The sequence below is a fragment of the Rhodamnia argentea genome, chromosome 10 (assembly GCF_020921035.1).
Source record: "Rhodamnia argentea isolate NSW1041297 chromosome 10, ASM2092103v1, whole genome shotgun sequence".
Lineage (NCBI taxonomy): Eukaryota > Viridiplantae > Streptophyta > Magnoliopsida > Myrtales > Myrtaceae > Rhodamnia > Rhodamnia argentea.
The window spans coordinates 18,303,958-18,317,273 of NC_063159.1; the positions used below are offsets into that span (position 1 = coordinate 18,303,958).

At 42.0% G+C, this 13,316-nt stretch overlaps 3 protein-coding genes across 4 annotated transcripts; 1 reads left to right on the top strand and 2 right to left on the bottom strand.

The window, feature by feature from the left end:
- Positions 1–489: 489 nt before the first annotated feature.
- On the bottom strand, positions 490–4,603 carry LOC115752337 (putative F-box/FBD/LRR-repeat protein At4g03220). The gene is made up of 3 exons (XM_048271431.1): positions 3,311–4,603; positions 987–1,166; positions 490–855 (listed from the first exon to the last, which is right to left on the bottom strand). Exons 1-3 carry the CDS (start codon positions 4,439–4,441, stop codon positions 544–546), a joined length of 1,623 nt encoding a protein of 540 aa, XP_048127388.1. The 5' UTR covers positions 4,442–4,603; the 3' UTR covers positions 490–543.
- A 3,972-nt stretch (positions 4,604–8,575) lies between these two features.
- Positions 8,576–11,263, top strand: LOC115752365. Of its 2 annotated transcripts, XM_048271452.1 has the most exons (3): positions 8,576–9,127; positions 10,117–10,321; positions 10,968–11,263. In XM_048271452.1, exons 1-2 carry the CDS (start codon positions 8,588–8,590, stop codon positions 10,279–10,281), a joined length of 705 nt encoding a protein of 234 aa, XP_048127409.1. In that variant the 5' UTR covers positions 8,576–8,587; the 3' UTR covers positions 10,282–10,321; positions 10,968–11,263. The 2 variants fall into 2 exon arrangements, with proteins under 2 accessions (XP_048127409.1, XP_030546375.1); XM_030690515.2 differs by lacking the exons at positions 10,117–10,321; positions 10,968–11,263 and having other exon boundaries at positions 8,579–9,669.
- On the bottom strand, positions 11,199–12,663 carry LOC115752338 (fasciclin-like arabinogalactan protein 21). Its single transcript, XM_030690480.2, has one exon. The coding sequence runs from the start codon at positions 12,478–12,480 to the stop codon at positions 11,410–11,412; it is 1,071 nt and encodes a 356-aa protein (XP_030546340.1). The 5' UTR covers positions 12,481–12,663; the 3' UTR covers positions 11,199–11,409.
- Positions 12,664–13,316: the final 653 nt, after the last annotated feature.

Below are 13,316 nucleotides of genomic sequence, written 5' to 3' on the forward strand. Positions count from 1 at the left end.
AAGTAGATTGAAAACTCCTGTCGCTGCTTCTCGGTGAAAAATGCCAGCAGGGGCCTGAGTGTGGAGACAATTCTGCATAAATGGCAAAATCTTGTGAATCATTTGCTTTCCCTTTTCCCAGATCAGATTCATCTTTATATGCACTAACATGGAGCAGTTGGTTCTAAACGAAGCCGTAGGCGAACAGCTGCTGCTTGACAAGACTACGAATCAGACTCAATTCGGGCAAAAGACTTGCATTGGGACCTCACCATAACTTCCCATGCCAAATGTCTAATTTCTCATAAGAAGATTATGAAGCTTTAACAGGACATGTATGGCTACGACCTTCCCTCGCAAGATGAACTATAGACCTTGTGGCACTTGGTTTTGATTGCCCGATAAGAGAGCTCAAAGGGTCTCTTGCAATTTTCTGGATCGCTAGGCTTCTTTGATTCATATGTCTTCCGTCACTCGAAAATAGGACATTCTAAAGCGAACTTTGCACGAGTCATCTGATATATAGAAGGGACCAAGTGAACCGGAAACAATCCATAAGGACACCTAACAAAAGGAAACTTTAGCATTAGAAGCCGCGTCGGAGAATTCCACGATTCGGGATCTGATTTTCTGCTTGAGAGTAGAATCTTTGACCTTGCCAGCCTCTAAGCACAGGATCATATTGTTCAAGGACTTCCCATGCCTGAGCAGGAACTTCGCGAGGCTCGCTTCCTCCTCGGAGTCCAAAAGCCCCGTTACCTTCACAACCTTCAGGTGATCAAGAAAGGATCCCATGGATTTACTGCGGATTTCCCACTGCTTCTCTTCCTCGGAGACACACACATCCCACAAGTGTGCCAAGTTTCCATTCAATTGCTGAAAAAGAGGGGTTAAATTACAGAGTTTAGTCGAAGAACTATATGATCATCGTAGGCCAAACATTCCGCAGAAAGTCCAACACTGCAGGAGCAATCATTAATCATCAGGTGCGGACAAATGGTACCGACATTCTTGCGCATGTTGTGGTCCGGAGCCAACTTGATATGGAGACATTCCGCGAATGGAGCATTCATGAACAGAGAAACTAGCGGTGGGATATAGGCTCTGCCGGTAAAGGTAGAAAGCTCCAAATGTGCAAGGTTCTTGAATGGCCGCAGAGCCTCCAAGCCGTCCATGTTTCCTAGAATCTGGAACAGTTGCGTGTTCACCGCAACATCATAAAATGCATTAAAACCCCGTGTGAATCACATACTAGTAGTTGATGAAACAAATAATGGACTCTAATTAAAGACAACGTTGTCCATCTCATCACCCTATGAACTTCTATCCCCTGACTTGGTCGAGTCCAAACTAGAGGAACCTAGAACTACGTGTCAAAGCAAGCAGCAAGTAGAAGAGAGGCTCCAGAGTTCTCATCCAAGCCGCCACTCTGAAAATCTCTAGTTAAAAATCAGCTTGCAATGTAATGATTAGGTTAGGAAACATTTAGAAAAGTGTGGAGACTTCCTCCACACCGACTTAGGACTAGTGTGAATAGGTAAGACGCTCTCTCATTTGTACTAAGGAAGTGTGGGCAGCATAAACTAAAAGACCATAGCATGTAGCTCCTCCACCAACAACTCCTCCAACTTCTGTAATACCAATTCTATCAACTAATCAAACTGTCCCATGATCTGTATTCCTCCCACCTTGTCCCTTGTTCATTCCTACATCAACTATACCATAAACACATATACACTTGCACATCACTAACCCAAAAACTATCATCAATACCGAAACCTTGCTTCTGCGCAATATCAATTTCTTCACATTTTATTAGAGCCAGGAAGGTCTGAATGGTTTTGGGCGTTTGTCCTCACCATTCTCAACGAAAAATAAAGCTAGGACCCGAGCCCGAGCTAGAGCTAGAGCCAACAAAGCCACAGACGGAGCCGGAGTCAAAGCAAAAGCCAGAGCTGGAGCCTACGAGAGCCAGAACCCTAGCCCGAGCCAAAACTAAAACAAAGGCCAACATCGCCGCATGAAAAAAACACTCTAACTGTAAATGTGCTTGACAAAAATTACCCATCTCTATATTCGATGGGAACAAGTACAACTAGGAGCATTTTGATGGCCAAATATGGGACATCGTTGGAAAAAAGGTGTGTTAATTCGAAGGCGACTGCAAGTTTTGTGGGAAAAGGTTGCAAGGGATCATGGGGGAGTTTTGAAAATTGGCGATCTCTAGTCCAATATAGAGAAACCTAGAACTACGTGGAAAGCAAGCAGCAAGTTGAAGAGTTCTCATCCAAGCCACCACTCTAGAATTCTCCAATGAAAAATCAGCTTGCAATGTAATGATTAGTTTAGGAAACATTTAAGGTTTGATGATACAATAGGGAAGTTCCGTAAAAGCAACAGGAAAAATTGCTCGAGATCTGGTGAGTGAAGCTTGTTTGGGTCGTGTTATAAATGCTCTGGCCAAACTTATTGACGGTCTAGGTGAAATTTACGCTTCTAAATCTCGATTAATTGAATCTCTACATAGTCATGTCTTTCGTATTACCTTTTTCATATTCAATTTGTTACAATGATATGTTTTATAGCTGGACAGCCCTTAGGGTTAGGTTAGTTCCATAGGAGCGAGCCAGAGGAAGTAAATGGTAAGGCTAACAGTGATAATAATCTCTAGTAGGGATATAGATAGTTCCCTAAGAGGGCCAAAGAGAACATAAGAAAGAGTTCGGGAATTACTAAATATGGGAAGTAATTTTTATGCCCATCCTAGATAAGTACTTCAAGCTAAGCCACTTCCCTCTCACGGTTCTCCCCATCACATCGGTCAAAATGCCGAGAGGAGGAGGACTCGGGATGCAAGAACCTAACAGAATGGACTCGATGTAAAGCCATTAGGCAGAAGACCGGTAAGGGAAGGGTTGTCTCGATATTCGTTCTTTAATCAATAACTCAGAGTAAGGAAACGACCCAAAGCAATTTGATTATAATTCAATCCGTTCATAAGTAGAAAGTTCATTACTTCCTCCACCAACTTAGGACTAGTATAAATAGGCAAGACACTCTCACATTTGTACTCAAGAAGTGTGGGGAGCATAAACTAAAAGACCATAGCATGTAGCTCTCCTCCACCAACATCTTCTCCAACAACTGTAATACCAATTCTATCAACTAATCAGTAATCAAACTATCCCATGATCTATATTCCTAAAGCTATCCCTTATTGTCCCTTGTTCATCCCTACACCAACTTACACACATAACCATGCTTCCGCACGATATCAATTTCTCAACACCCTTACACTCGAGAAATGCCTATGCACAGAGAGAGGACAAACCTTGATGGATAGCGAGTCCATTCGCAAGGACCGAGCATGAGAGATCCTGGACAAGAATCTCAATAAACTCTTGGCAGGCTTTCCATGAATGTCCTCAACCTTGATGCTCGAAAAACCAAGGGAAACCCTAATAGCGGGATTCGAGTTATGCAAGCAACAATGGTCGGGAACATCGCTGCCTTCCCAATCGAGAACATCTAGTCGAGGTGCGCAGATGTTCAACACGCTCTTATGCCTTCCTCTAGGAAAACAACCCGACACTCTTAATCTCTCCAACTTCAGACCGCGAACTTCCAAGAAATTCATCTTGGAACAATTCTTTACGACTACAATCTCTAAAGCCCCACACTTGATGCTGATCTTCTCCAATCCGAAACACTTTGAAAGGCTCAACTTCCGGAGCGCCGGGAATGAGGACTCCGTAAACAAATCCATGAGAAAGGGTTGGTTATGTAGGATCACCCCCGAGAGGTGCAACTTCCGCAGGGACCGGAAACCATTCTTCATCGTCGACAGTGGTGGCAACCGGAATCCCGGGAACCGTGACACGAACCTGAAGTCCTGCAGGTGCTCGCTTGTCGCGACGCGCTTTGGCAGATTGAAGTAGTCCTTGGTTGCCACCTCGATGTCGAGCGCTTTCACCTTGTGCCTGAAGGCATCACGCATCAGGTTGTTCAGGCGTGTGAAGCTCAGGTATGCACAGAACCGGAGGAGCCTCAAGCCATCCCCGGGCTGCGGCGATTGGCTGCGGTGTTTCAGCACCTGCCTGATGAAATCCTGCTCGGGGTCGACCATGTAGAGGAACTTCAGGAACCCTTGAGGGAACTCAAGGTTCGGGCCATTGGACATGATGAGCTTCTCGAGGGCGGAGATGCCTCGGTCGGATGACTCAATGGTCGTGAAGTCAAGATCGGGCAAGGAGCGCCAGAGAGCAGCCCAACGTTTCGACACGAGGCTCGTCCTCGCGATGGACTTGATGGGCAAGAACGTGAATATGTAGCGAAGAACATCGTCAGGAAGATCGCCGATGTGACGACCATGACGAGTTGGCGGACCTAAGGAGGCATCGTGGTCTCCAGTTCCGTCCTGGAGAAGCGAGAGCCTTCTTCTCTTGGCCGATCTGGTCTCCATGGTCGTGGAACGGGATGGAGCATGCGCGCGTGTGGGTTATACCAGTGCTGAGATAATGTCGTGGGATGGTTATGCTAGGGTTTGAACTTTTCAATGAGTAACGATGATGATGATGATGATGCCCGAGCAACGGCCACTAGATCAGATATTCAGTTCCACTCTAGCCCTCAGAGAAGGCAAGAGGACGCAAGCCATAATGTCCACGTGCAGTTCTTAATTTCTTATATATAGTAAGGTATACCAACGTATACGTATCTTAGGGATAAAGTGAAAAGTGTTGGGATAGAAAATATGCTCAGTACGCAAATCGAATGAGGCAAAAGGAAGATTATAGATGTCCTAGTTTTTTAGTCTTGATACTAAATCACACGTAATTTTTTTTTTTTTTTTAAAAGATCACTTGACTTGCGCAATTGATTTTTCAATGTTTGTACACGGCTAAAAAATTGATAATACTAAGGTAGAAGAGAATAATTCTGGTGTGATTCGATGTTCCATAGCAAAGATTACGTCAACCTGTTTACATGCTTCATGATTCGATCAAGATATGCACAATCGAAGGAAATATATGCTCAATATTGAGAGAGATATATAGAATTAATATAATAATCAAATGTATCTAATATAGAAAATTATGCTAGATAAATCCTAATTATCTCTAACATCCCTTCAAACTCAAATTAACAGTTAGATTAAGTGTAACAGTGTCACGAAAATTTGTTTATTCATGAAATTAACACTCAACGACGAGTTTGGTGGATCCGCAGTGAGGCTGTGTGTGAGACGGTTTCTCGCGGTGAAACCTTCAGATCTAGAAGCAATTCTGATGGTGGTATTGGCTTCTCGAAATGACGCACGAAAGGTCAAAAATTGGAGGGAAACAACAGCCTGTTTATGAAACAACAATTGAGCAACACACCCTATACGACTAGCGTCGAAGCATCAAGTGGCCTATGAGGTTCACTTGGGCAATAGTGTAATAGTTACTAAGGAAAGGCTGACCTTAGCAATAGTTGTTGAGTGATGCGACCACTGCAGTTTTCTTCTTCTTCCTCCTCCGACGATGAGGCTCAGCCTCACTATCGCCCAGCGAGGGTGTGGTCTCAACCCTTGGCAGCCCTTTCTTCTTCTTCCTTGGCTGGATGAAGGAGAAGAAACATAATTCCAAAAATATTTTAAAGTATTATAATATTATTAAAAATTGTTACGTGAGTGATGACGTCTATGTTAGTGCTGGTCGGCGTCTATGCCAACGCCGACCAAAGTTGGCACAATTACAATAGAATTAAGATTTTTTTTTGTAATTTTCTCATATCATCTCCAAGGCTCCGTTTGTTTCATGAAGAATGATTTAAAAAATATTTTTTAAAAAAATAATCACTTTTATTGCTTGAAATAATTAATCAATGAAAGTATTTTCATTATCGATAACAATTTATGCTTAAACATTTGTTTTGACAATGAAAATATTATTAACTCATTCATTTTATAAGCGATACAACCAATTCTTTTTAAGAAAATATTCTCTAAATCATTCATTTTTCGTGAAACAAATGAAACTCAAGTTTCCATTTAAGTGTTAGAAAATGGATTTGAGCTAGGATATGTATTCAAAAACTTGAATGGATTAGTTAAATCAAATAAGCATTCATACTTATCAAATTAAAATGGATTTTGATAGTTGTTTAAATCAAAGTAAGCGTTTGTAAAATATACAAAATTGTGGATAGATAGTGTTAAATTTAATAAATCGGAGCAAACCATGAAGGTCAAAGACCATTCCCATCCTCTCGGGATAAGTATACCATGAGTGACATAATTTGTGTACGGCGTTTACTTAAGTGCCATAACTTTCAGAACGTTCACTTAAGTGTCATAACTTTCAAAAATCGTTCACTTGAGTGCTATAGCAACTTTTCCGACGGGCCATGTCATCTTTCCGGCGGGCCACGTCATTTTTTCGGCGATTCACGTCAGCTTTTCCGTCGTCCACATCAATATGGCACTCAAGTGAACAATTTTTGAAAGTTATGGCACTTAAGTGAACGTTTTGAAAGTTATGGTACTTAAGTGAACGTTTTAAAAGTTATGGCACCCAAGTGAACGCCATACAAAAGTTATGGCATTTCTAATGTATTTTTCCCCATCCTCTTCGTTCATAGTTGGACCGATGGATGGAGACTCTGAATTTTGTAGAGTTTTTGCTGGAAGTTCTTGAGAATTAATGGACTTGGTAGGATTTAGGCTATCAAGACCTCAATCAAATTCTTGATCATAAAATATTTGAGATAGCTGTGCATTAAAGAAAGTGCAAATGAGTCCTAAAATTTTTAAAAAATTCAATCAAGTCCTAAAATTTATCATGAGAGTACATTCGAACCCTAAAACTTCAAAAAGTGCAATAAAATCATAAAACTTGTCATAAAAGTATATTCGAGTACTAAAATTTTCAAAAGGTGCAATCAATTAAAGCACTTGATTGGACTAATATGTCAAGTTTTAGGACTTGATTGGATTTTTTTAAAGTTTTAGAACCCGAATATACCTTCGTAACAAGTTTTAGAACTTAATTGCATTTTTTGAAAATTTCAGGACCCAATTACACTTTCGTGATAAGTTTTAAAACTTCATATATGCTTTTCCTGATAAAAAAAAAAATCTTCTTGCGATCAAAGATTGCATTTAAACAAAAAAAAGATTGCACTTTCAAGGCCCTTAAATTGTCTATTCATCTCTAAAGGAAAAGACTAAGAGAAATTCTTTATTTCTTTGGGAGATTTGCAAATTTGTTACATCGTTCTCTATTCTTATATGATATTGTGGATTTATTTGTTTATTGTCTTATGGAACGATAAAAACTTTTCACAATCAAGAAAGGAATAGAATAAATTAAATACAACTTTAGATTTCGCTTAGCAAGAAATGTACAAAGGTGGAACAAAACAAATACATATGCTCTATATATAACTTACTGTGCTCGTATAATTAAATGCAGTCCCAACAAAGTTAAATTGAAAAGAAAAATTCATATAGTGCAATGTTCTCTCTCTATATAGATATAAGTTCATTAACTTTAATTCAGTACAACCGTGTGTACTTCATTTTGTCCGAGTAAGCGCCACGATGGCTGTGTTACACCACATCGCGACGCATCGCCAAATCAAGTATTTCCTTCCGCGGAGGTATTTTTCTACGTTGTGAATACGTGTCTTCGTACAATGTCCTTCGCTTAGCAGTGCTTGGTTTATTTCACTTACTGTAGCCATGCCAGTCATATCGTCCACGTTTATTAAGTTACTGTCTCGACACCAAAGTCGACCGCAAGCTGTTAGGCTCAAATGCATCCAATTCTCAACTTTCCATTTCTTGTTTTGAGAAACCAATGCTACCACCAGGCTAGTTGCCGCCGGACGAGCTAGATTTGGTAGACACCTCCTTGCACGCTGCCGTGTTGCGAATCCACCAAGCATGTTGCCATGCAACGCGTTGGAGCAGAGTTTGACCTTGATTCAAACTCAAGGTGACTTGGTCAGGTACTTTAGATACCTTCCAAAAATATTTAGAATATTTCATTTGATCTTTTGTATCGATTTTGATTATACATATATGATATGATTTCCTTAAATAGTTCTTTAATAAAGATTATAAATAGATTCTTCATGTATTTTTTTTATACATTGAAATATATAAAAATCTCTCAAATTCTCTTTTCCACTCTAATCTTAACTATTGCGAAGCTCTTCTTTCACTATGTCCTTTTGTGAGTTCCAAATTTCATTTCTTTTTGGGTAAAAAAACTTCTCGATATTGTTAAGCCTCAAGAGTCTTTAAACAAAAGTTCGACAAGGGGACATCAAAACAAGAGATTTCATAAAAGTTGAGAGGATTATCATCCAAAAAAAAGGGAAAGTATTAGACTCGATGGGCTTTGCAACTTAATTAACTATCGATTTAAATTGAGTATTCACGTTTATACGTACATTCCGGATGTTGATATTAATTGAAAACTTTGAACAGCACGAAAGATATCTCGCACATGATCGAGATCTTGCCAAGCGTAATTATCAAGAATTAGAGGGAGATTTTGAATTCAAAGGACTTAACATGAATGCTGGCAAATTAAAAGCAAATAAAATTGGGGTTCCCATGAAATGGGCCGAATCCTGCTCGAGCGGACGCATTTCCACGAATAGCTCGGCTGCATCGTCGTCATCTCTCTCTGGGTGGGAAGAAGATGCAGAGGGCTCGTACCCCCACTCCACGACTGCAATATTCCCACTGAGAACGATGGAAAGGCACGTTCAGACGTTCCTCAACAAGCTCTCCTTCGCCTCCGTCGCCGTCGCCACCTGCACCCTCGTCCTCCTCTTCCTCCGAACACCCCAGACCTGCCTCCCACCCACCGCCGCCGCCCGCCACCGCTTCCCCAGATCCTCCTGCGACTCCGCCCGCCGCGAGTTCCTCCCTCTCGACAAGAAGAACAAGCGCCTCTGGTCCTCCCGCGCCTTCCGCGGCCAAGTCCTCTCCTACCGGCGCTTCTTCGACTCGATCCGCGATCTGGGCCTCCTCCGCAACCACTCCAAGGTCCTCTGCGTCTCCGCCGGGGCCGGCCACGAGGTCATGGCGCTGTCCGAGTCGGGGGTCGCCGACGTCACCGGGGTCGAATTGATCGACTCCCCGCCTCTGGTAAGCCGCGCTGATCCGCACAATTTGCCCTTCTTTGATGGGGTTTTCGATCTGGCGTTTAGCGGGCATTTGGAGGAGGCTCTGTTCCCGTCGCGGTTCGCGGCGGAGATGGAGAGGACGGTGAGGGTCGGTGGCGCTTGTGTGGTTGTCGTGGAGGAGTGTGGGGATGCGGAGGTGGAGGAGATTGTGGGTTTGTTTAGGAAGTCGAGACTTTTGGGTGCTGTTAATGTTACTTTGATTGGATTGAAGATGACTAGAATTATATTGAGAGTTAAAGCTTCTTCCTGATCATTTTGTCGTGCTTATGCTTCTTCCTCTTCGTCGTTGGATGATTTGTGTGGCATGTTTCCTATCTTTTTAATCTTCCCTCTTTCTTGATTGGCCTTGCGAAAAGAGTCTCTTAATAACGAGACTAAGAAGAAAAATCATCAATGGGTTGCCAATTAAACTAAAATTGGGACAAGTTTGTTTTTTGGTGGGGATGAAAGCACCTTGCCGCTATTAGACTCGCGGAGGGTTTGTCTCTGGTAATCAAAGAATGTCCAAAAATGGGAGAAACTGTTGGTTCAAACTTAAGCAAGATCGATGGGATGACATGAGCTTTGCCTATAGTACTGATCCAAGTAATGGCATCATGATTGAATGGCAATTGTTGTTTTTCTTTTGGGCTTTGGCCACTCATTTGTGACCTTATTCAGCTACCATAAAGTGTAGCGACTCCTGACAGTCTGGTTGAACTGGTTTCAGTTCTAGAGTGAAGCAACTTCTGACTGTTTGGGCGAACTGGTTTGAATTCTGGAGTGTAGTAATTCTGTTGGATCTGGAATCTTAACATGTGATGGCGTGGTTAGAGTTTGTACTAACGGAGGTTGATAATTATCTTCCTCAAGAGTAAACCTCCTGTTCACCGTACAGGATTATGCATGAGAGCACTGATTATTCCTCAGTGGTTGTAGCCTTATTGTGAGAATTTGTTTCTTCCTTGTCACATCCTTTGCAAAATGCTCTCATGTATGATTGAAACTTTGCGTGAGAACTGTGATAATCCTGGGCAATTTTGTAACATCAGAAAACTGTGTGATTTCTGCTTCTGTGCCTTTTGCTCCGACGGCTTCCTTTATGCTCAGTTCCGTGTGCGGGTTACACTTGTGTGAATCTGATGAATTAAAACAAGAGGGATGATGGAAATAACTGATGATAATGTATATCTATCTCTGCATTCCCATCTGGTTACACGTTGGTCGTTGGCTTGCCAAACAATGTCATCCTGAAAGATAACTTGTTTAACCTTCTCAACTTCTTCTCTGGCAGATAATGTCGCTGATGGTAAAGTCCAGTTTTAGTGGTTAAAATGATTTTTTGCTCCTGTAGTTACTCGAGGATTTTCATGCTGGAAAAGTAGTTAGTAATTTGATGAGGGGTGCTGGAGAATATACTGGTTGATCTCTTTCCTGACCGATTTTTATTACTTGAAAAATGTTGTTCTGCTGGCCTTCCTATCAAAGACATGGCTGCACATGGAGGGATCATGGTCTTTTGTTTATCCTGTCTTTAGTTTGTGCATTCGTATGCCAGCACTTACTGATCAATCCACTTTTCACCTTGGAGTTGATTCCTGAAGGGCTTAATGGAAGATTTGGAGTATGTCATTCATCTCTTCAGACCTGCATTTTCTGTATTCCAATTGACTGTACAAAACTCAATCTCTTCTTGACTTCAAGATCTCACTTTCTTAATCCCTACTATGAGGTCATGCTTTTATTTATTGACTGGTTCCCTTTTTTTTTTTGTTCCCCCGAATGACATGGTGGTTTTAATGGTCACTTTGTGCTGCTACCAGGTTCATTTTATTCGACCTGTTCCCTAGATCTTACTGAAAACAGAGCCGGATCTGTGGATGGAACCTAAAGTTTGCTCATTTAAGGTTTTCTCGTCATAATATGTGATTGAGTTAGCCAATTCATTTGCTAAAGAATCATATGCTGGTTTTAAAGTAGGATGGAGTGTCTCTGCCCACTCTTCCTGTTATCCTCAGCTCTGTTGGTGTCGGATCAGCTGAAAATGGGTCGTTAAGTAAATGTGAACTTTGTATTATTTCATCAAATAGACCCAGCGATGTTGCTATGTTTAACTCAAGAAAGTGAGCACACAGAGCAACATATGCAAAGTTGGAACCAAAATCAGTACATGAGCAAAATGAACCTTGTGTAGCAGGTGTACTGTAAGCACCATCGAATTTGATTTCTATCATCAACAGCAATCAGCCGGAAGTCAGACTCTCATCACCACTTTCTTGAACCTTCTGCTTCTGCTATATCCAATGCTCGAGATATGCCATGAATCACGAAATTTCTTGATTTGCAAATATCTGGGGCTCCAATCTCTAATCCGTTAATGGCCACTCTAGTTCTTCGGTTCGTATCGGCATTACAAGCTGCAGTTTTTCTGCAAATCTTGAGATCCCTACCAGGAAGAAGCGTCCTAAGAGATGCTTTGTCGGGCAACCCTGTGAGTTCCGCGCGTGTGTACTTGTGGGGTAAGATGTGGAACCTAACCATCCTCTCAAGAATTGCCGAGTCTGAAGCTACGAACCCAAAATCAGCTGGTGCAAAGACTGTCACTGAAGCCAAGTGCCCGTTGTCGCCAAGAATTCCGTCAAGAACAGACTGCAATCCAATTGCAAAGGAAACGAATCCATTGGAGCTCAGCGATTGGATTACTCGACCCCAATCGACAAGATATTGCTCCTTCCCAACAGCCGACACCGATCTAGGATTGTGGTCGCATTTGGATGACTGGACCAAACACAAATCCTGTTCTTTGTGCAGCAGTGGCCGAAGAACTCCATGAATCGCGAGTCTCTCTCCAAGAAAAACATTAGGATGGGTTATTGCAACCCGATTGATCTCGACGAGTCTGTGTTCAGCGTCACTTCTGGTAATCACGACGTTCTTCTTGGCAAGCAATGTGGGCAAGCAGCTTCCTCGGGGCATCTTCAGGAGATCGTCCACTGAGAGTTTCAATGGAGAGGCGTGGTACCGAAGGACTTCCTCCATCAGCCACGGAGACAAAGAGAGGTTGGCCATGAATGAGTCCTTGATCACGAAGATGGTCGCGTTAGGAGAAGAAAAGAACAGTTCAGGAGCGATGGGAAGGAGCGCTGCCATCGCAGCGAACCCAGCTCTCCCGAGAGCTCTCGAGGCATTCAACGGGAGTTGGCGCGAACTGGGGCTGCTCGAAGGCGCTACGGGACTCTCACCGGTTGAGCGAAGGGTTGCGGAGATGGCCATGAAGGCCAAGGCCACCGAGACGACGGAGTAGATCGGCAAGGGCCACCACGAACAAGAAGCCATTGATGCCAAACGGAGGGAACGCAAATCTTCTTTGGAATTGAGAGTAACCGACTGCAGTGAGGTTGACTATCTCAAAGCACAAGATTATGGAAGTTGTTTCCGGTGAGGCAACCGTAATTGCTATTCAATCCGGGTCAGGTGAGCGCGGGAGTCGGGTACAACCATCTTAACTTTAGCCACTTATTAGTCTTTGTGACCGAATTAAGACTTCGTTTTGTTATGCATAAAATAAATCATCTGGATAATATTCTCCTAACAATTGTCGCTTGAATAGCTTGAAATACATAGTCATTGAAAAATATTCACATTATCGAGTACAATTTATATCAAAATATTTTTGTAGACAATGAAAATATTTTCTATTTATTTTGAGAGCGATACAAGCGATTATTTTTAGAAAAACGTTTTTTAAATCATTCATTTTTTGCTAAATAACTGTAGCCTAAATCCTGATGTGTTCGCATAACTGAAGTGGACATCCCCGGAGCGTTAGAAATTTTATCTTTGCTCCGGGACCAAAAGGAAACATCACGAGGCTTGCACGTGACCTAATGAAATCACAATGTATGCATAATTAAGATAGATAGCCCCCAGACAAGAGGAGGACATCTCCGAAATTTTGTTTGCGCAGAAAGGTCGCTACCAAAGTTTGATTTTACAGAGCACACCCTCAAAATGGCGACTAAACGCTTTTGTTTTTTTTAGCAATTTGACTAGTGGAGTGGATTTTATAATTTCCCAACTCTTTTAAGTAACTTTGGCTCGATGAGTTATACAACAATATAATTTATTACTATGATTTATTATGGCTCGTTTTCGGCAACCTAACTTATGAT